The sequence below is a fragment of the Bison bison genome, unplaced genomic scaffold (genome assembly GCF_000754665.1).
Source record: "Bison bison bison isolate TAMUID 2011002044 unplaced genomic scaffold, Bison_UMD1.0 scf7180017864180, whole genome shotgun sequence".
NCBI lineage: Eukaryota > Metazoa > Chordata > Mammalia > Artiodactyla > Bovidae > Bison > Bison bison.
In genome coordinates this window covers 4,518,318-4,523,953 of record NW_011494752.1, presented here as the reverse complement: position 1 = coordinate 4,523,953, position 5,636 = coordinate 4,518,318, and the positions used below count along the sequence as shown (strand labels likewise).

General features: G+C 54.8%; 1 protein-coding gene across 1 annotated transcript in view; it reads right to left on the bottom strand.

Moving 5' to 3' along the window:
• The window catches only part of TBKBP1 (TBK1 binding protein 1), an 18,025-nt gene that overhangs the window by 3,317 nt on the left and 9,072 nt on the right, over positions 1-5,636 (bottom strand). Inside the window, exon 8 of the mRNA XM_010843142.1 lies at positions 104-340. Within this exon, the coding sequence (XP_010841444.1) occupies positions 104-340 (237 nt within the window). The remainder of the gene's footprint in view (positions 1-103; positions 341-5,636) is intronic.

Below are 5,636 nucleotides of genomic sequence, written 5' to 3'. Positions count from 1 at the left end.
TGGGGGGCCGGGGAGTGGCGCTGCGACAGCGGCGAGTGCCTCTGGCCTAGAAGAGAAGCGGAACACGTCAGGTGACAGGGGTGAGGATAGAGGACGTCAGGACTGGGGAGCCCGGGCCTTGCCAGCCACCAGTGCCCACCCACTCTCCTCCCGAGTGGAACAGGCCGGGGCACCGGGGAAGGAAGTGGAGGGTGGCCACTGCTGCCCTCTGGTCCTCTCACCGCCACTCCGGGCCTGCTCCTGCAGCAGCGTCCTCAGAATCCTCCCCTGCAGCGAACTCAGCTCCCGAAGCCGGCCCAGCTCCTCTGTCAGCTCCGTGTAAGCCAGCGCCAAATTCACCCTGAAGGACACCCAGTCACCCGGGTCAAGGCTTGACCACAGCCTGCCCTGACCCTGAGGTCAGAGGGCAGAGAGTGGGTAAGAGGAGAAGGGAAGTGGGTTTACTGTCACAGCTGTGGAGGAAGAACGGCCTCTGCCCTGGCATCTGGCCCTCCCCTCCCAGACCCTCCTACCCCCACTGCAGAAATTCTCTTGGGCATTAAGGGCCACCTCAAAGGGGAACCTCTTCCAGGGGGTTCCCTACACCTTACCTGGGGCTAGGGCAGTGGTTCCCAAGACAATGGGTGGGGGCTGGAGCGCTCAGTGATTTCAAGGGCTCCCTGAATCTGTGTATTCACTGAGCACTGTCTGTGGCCTGAACACATCTCATACAGGTATGTGTGAATGTGTTTCTAATCTGTGCAGAAACTGTGGTGACAAAACACAGATTCATCCAAAAGCTGCACTGAATTTATAGTAGCTTTTGTTGCTATGAGTTTTCTCAAAGTACTCATACTAATAGTGAAGTACAATCTGCGTATGGGGGCGGGGGCCAGAGGAGTTCTCACCTTTGGAAGATTAGAGACCGCTGTTGCACAGCCTATGAAGAGCCCCATTCTGTAAGTGAAGACATGGCCTCCTGGCTTGGCAGAGGTGCCGACTGATACACTTGAACCCAAGTACGCCTAGGTCCACTGCTTTGCTCCTTTCAGCCTTGCACCTCCCAGGACCACCAGGGAGCCCTTTACCTGGAGATCTCTGTGAACAGCTATTGTGCCCAGCACACCTCCAGGGGGCACCACTCACGTTAAGCACCTAACAAGTTGCCTTCTTCTGGAACTTCACTTGGAGTTCCTCAGACACAGAGATTATCATCACTGTGTTCGTATTCCCAGCATCTTGTCCAGGATCTGGTACCCGGTAGCTGTTCAGTAAGTCAATATTGAATTGAGCCTCTTTTATCATTTTTCTTTCTTGTTCCCTTTTTTTTTTTCCTCTTTTTTGCCAGGCCATGCAGCATACAAGATCTTAGTTCCCTGGCCAAGAATTGAACCTGTGCCTCTTACTGTGGAAGTGTGGAATCTTAACCACTGGACCACCAGGGAAGTCCCTCTTCCCTTTTTTCCCTCCCACTTCCTGCTCAGGCCTCCAGGGCACCCACCCTCATGGAGCTGGAACAGACTCAGCAAAGACTTCAACCACTTCCTTTTCTCTCCCTTTCTCTTTGGGTCCCTTTGACCCAGAATTGCTGAATGAAAGTTACCATTCTCAGCACTGCCCCTCCTCTCTCTCCCACCCTAGCCTGCACACCTCCAGGGAGCCCATCCTGACATCACAGGAGACTGTGCCATGGCCTTGGGTCACCGCCTTCATCTCTGATCTGGGCCTGGACAGAGCCTGGGAGGCAGGGGATATTGTTTCCCCAGATCTTGCCCCCTCACCCAATCCAGAAGGGACTCTGAACTTTGTGGAAGTTGGAGCTGGAGGGGAAATGGCAGAGAGAAGCTTGGCCACTCCAGAGGGATTTTGTCTCGGGGAGGCGGGGGGCGGGGGGGTTGCCCCAGTAGCTGGGAAGCAAGGAGAGGGCCGTGCTCTCATCTCATGGTAACGGGACATGTAAGAGAGGATACATGTGAATGGGAGGGAGCAAAGGGAGGTGTGAGACCAGTGTGATGAGTGAGGAACAGGGTGAGTGAGTGAGTGAGTGGGTGTGTGTGAGTGTGTGTGTGTGTGTCTGACCAACCCCGGAGAAGAGGACGGGAAGTCGTGAGGTTAGGGCTTCAGAGGGCAGGAAAAGCCGAGGTGCAGCGGATAGATGGTGACTGAACTCCCTCGCTCTCGCCTTGTTCTCTTACTAATCCTGGGGCAGAGCTGGGTGGAGGGGGAGCCCTCCCACAACAAAGCTATTTTTAACTCATCTGGGCCAAAGCCAAATTACTGCAAACAGGCTGGGATTCTGGGGAACAACCCCATTTCTTAGGGAGGGAGAGTGCCCTCTACCAGTCTGATGGTGGACAGGAACAGAGGGAAGGAGTCCTTTGGGGAGCCTTTGCCAAGGTGCTGCAGCCTCTGTCCCATCTTATCTCAGCCCTTGGGTGTCCTATGTCCCCCACCCTCCTCCTCTAGCACAGGTCTATGGGAAGGAATGGTATCACCTTCATCAGACTGAAAGGTCCAGTCTATGGCCCGTAGTAAATTGGGGACTTCCCAGTGGAAGGCTCCCCACTTCAAACCAAGGGGATCTGAGGGTAAGAGCTGCATCTCTTCCCTCAGACTGGGGGCCTTCCAGACAATCATGCTAACCCCCCAGTGGTGAGGGCAGGAGGGGGCTCTGGGTAGGGCACAGATGGAACATCCCCTCTGACCGAGCAGCCAGTTTCTCTCCCCATCTGCTTTCACTGCGTATCTCAGGTGACAGATACAGGTCGTCGCCTTCACACCCTGCCTCAGAGATCTCACCTGCCACACTCAGTTGCCAGGCCCCATCTCTCCTCTTCCTGCCTTCCTCCCCTTGTCAGGAGCTACCCCAGTTTCCAGCCCCGAGTTCCTGGCACCCTCCTCGCAGCAAAATAGACAAGGCAGCAGGAAATGGAAGGGAGAAGGCTCTAGCCCAGGACGCCCAGCCCCTCCTCCAGCTCTGCCCCCGCCCCTGCCCCGCTGCCCCGTGTCCTGCAGGAGCTCCAGGCAGCCCTCGAAACTGCCTCTGAGACCCTGGGCAAGGTTAGGGGGACCAGACCTGATGCTCCAAGGCGCTGTGAGACCTTCTTCCTGCATTGGGTGACTACCTACCTCAAGATTCGCAGGCCCGGGCTGCTAAGTACGCTAACGACCCGAATGACTCACGTTAGAAAACACTGCCAATTCAGTGGAAAAAAAATCTCAACTTCACAACACAACCAACAGTTGCATGCGTGCACCTGAATATACATTCCGCTTCCTGGCCCACACCTGAGTGCTATTTTCCACCATCACGGCTGTTTGGGAAGGCTGGGTCAGGTGAACAGCAGCAGATGCCTGCATCTGGGTGCTTCCTCATTGCTTAAATTATGGAGGAGAAGTTCCGTCTGAGTCTCTCAGAACTTGGGAAGCATCCAGAAAAGAATCATAATCTGTATGAGCCCTTATCAGAGGCCAGGCATTGTGCTAAGAACTTAATCTTCAGGACAACCCTGCAGTGTTGGCCGGCTTGTTACCTCCATGTTACAGATGAGAAAACCGAAGCTTACAGAGGTTAAGTCAGTTGACCAAAGTCATAAAGCCTAGTAATAGTGGAGTTGCTGGAATGGGAGCTCTGGTCTCCAGGACGCTGAAGTCGAGGCTACTGACTACTCAGCTATCAACTGCCTTCCAAAAGGATCAGGGAAGGGGGAAAGGATAGGTGGGAAGGCAGCAGAAGGCTAAGAGGAGGAGAAAGAGGCTGGGGACGTCCAAAGTGGCCTGGGATCCCTGAGCATCACCAGCCCTGCCCGGGGAGGGGAGAGCAAGGTGCTCGTCACGTGTGGAAGTGGAACAGAGTTTATATTAAGAGGCCAGCTCAAGGTCACAGAGCAGCAGTGGCACAAAGCAGAGACTCAAACAGGCTCTTGGCACCTCAGCCTGCTGAGCTGGCACCTTTGGAGAAGCCAGAGTGCAAATGGCAGTGCTGGCAGGCAAGAGGGCTCCGAGCCCCTGTACACGATTCCACCCTCTGTTGGCTTATCCTTTCATTCTTTCTTTCCACAAATAATTCAGGGAGTTCAAAAACTCATGTGGAAACAATCATCTTCACTGTTATTGATAAAGCAACAGAGATGAGAAAGGTTAGAGACCTAAGCATCTGCCTCTGTAGAAGGCCTCTTTCTGCCCCAAACCAGCTGGGAGACACACGGGCTTCTGAGTGCAGTGTCTTCCTGGTTCACTGGGTGCCCTGTGATGCGCTGGAGCCTCCAGGAGGATGCAGATGTGGCAGGGTCAAGATTCAGGCTAGCACTGGGTCATGGGATTAGAACTAGAGACGGGCTCGAGGTCAGGATTAAGGCTGGAGTCAGGGTCTGATAAGATCATCTTCCGTCAGGACTAGAGACTGAGTTGGGGTCAGGATGAGGGATAGGGGTTACAGGCAGGGATGGGATCAGGATCAGAGCTGGTCATGTGGTCAGAATCCCTGACTGACACAATCAGGAGGAAAACAGAAATTCAGCATTCCCAGCTCCTCCATCCTTGCCCATAGCTGCCCCCGCTGCCCCCCAGCCACCTCACCCTTGCGGGGGCATTTAAGGACCAAACTTTCCACTACCCACAGGCACACCCAGCACTAGTCTTCCCGCCCGGCCTGACCCTCAGGGAGGGGACCACAGGCACCGGGCCGTGGAGCGGACTTGAGGTTGCGGGCTGGGGGGAGGAGGAAGTCGCTTGCAACAACCCAGCGATCTACCACTTCCTTTCAGGCGCCTTGAGCCCCTTCACTCTCCTCGACCAGCTATGACTTGCGGTCCACAGAGCCCGGCTCTTCATGGCAGCCCCTGCCACGCTTCCAGCTCAGCCAGATCTTTGTGTCTAGAAAGCCTCCCCAGACGCAGCTAATGGAGCAGTTTCACAGCAGGGTTGGAATCAGAGTCCTCCTCCAGGCTGGGGGCCCACAGATCCCAGTTTGCCCAGGGCTGTCCTGGTTGACAGGAGTCACCTGGCAGAATTATTAATAGGCCCTCCTTTCACTTTCAAAAGTGATCAGTCAACAAATCGGGCTGCTCCTGGTGTAAGGACCTCCAACCTGTACAAGAATTTGAACCATAAAAATACCACAGAAGTGCTATTACCCCATCGTTTCAGGACCTGCTTGGTATTTGCACTTAGTTTCTCTGATTTGCTCAGGGGACAGCACTGTCACATGGTTTTTGGTGAGACTCAAATGAGATTTTACAGGTAAACTGCCTCGCACGGTGTCTGCTGGAATGAGGACTCGGGGAAACGCCTTGGAGATGGGAGGTGAAAAGGGGAAACCAGTTTTGATCCATTTAAGGAGATACCAGCTCAATGAGTTTGGTTTGAATGAGGGGAGGATGTGGTGTTCCTCATCGAGGGAGAGAGCGTGGGTAAGAGCTGCTCTCTGCCTCCCTGGCAGGGAGAGGGTCAGAGGTGGTTCAAAGCCCACCAACCCCTCAGACCACAGTTAGGTGGGCGTGGTGGGCCCCCGACTTCAGAACCCCTCCCCACCCTTGGGGAGCCCCGAGGCTGCAAGTGCTCAGGGCTTCAGTCCTGTGGGCCAGGCGTCCGGGCTGAAGGAAATTTGAAAGAAAGGAAGTAGGGTTCAAGGTAAGTGACTGATTCAGGTTAGCATT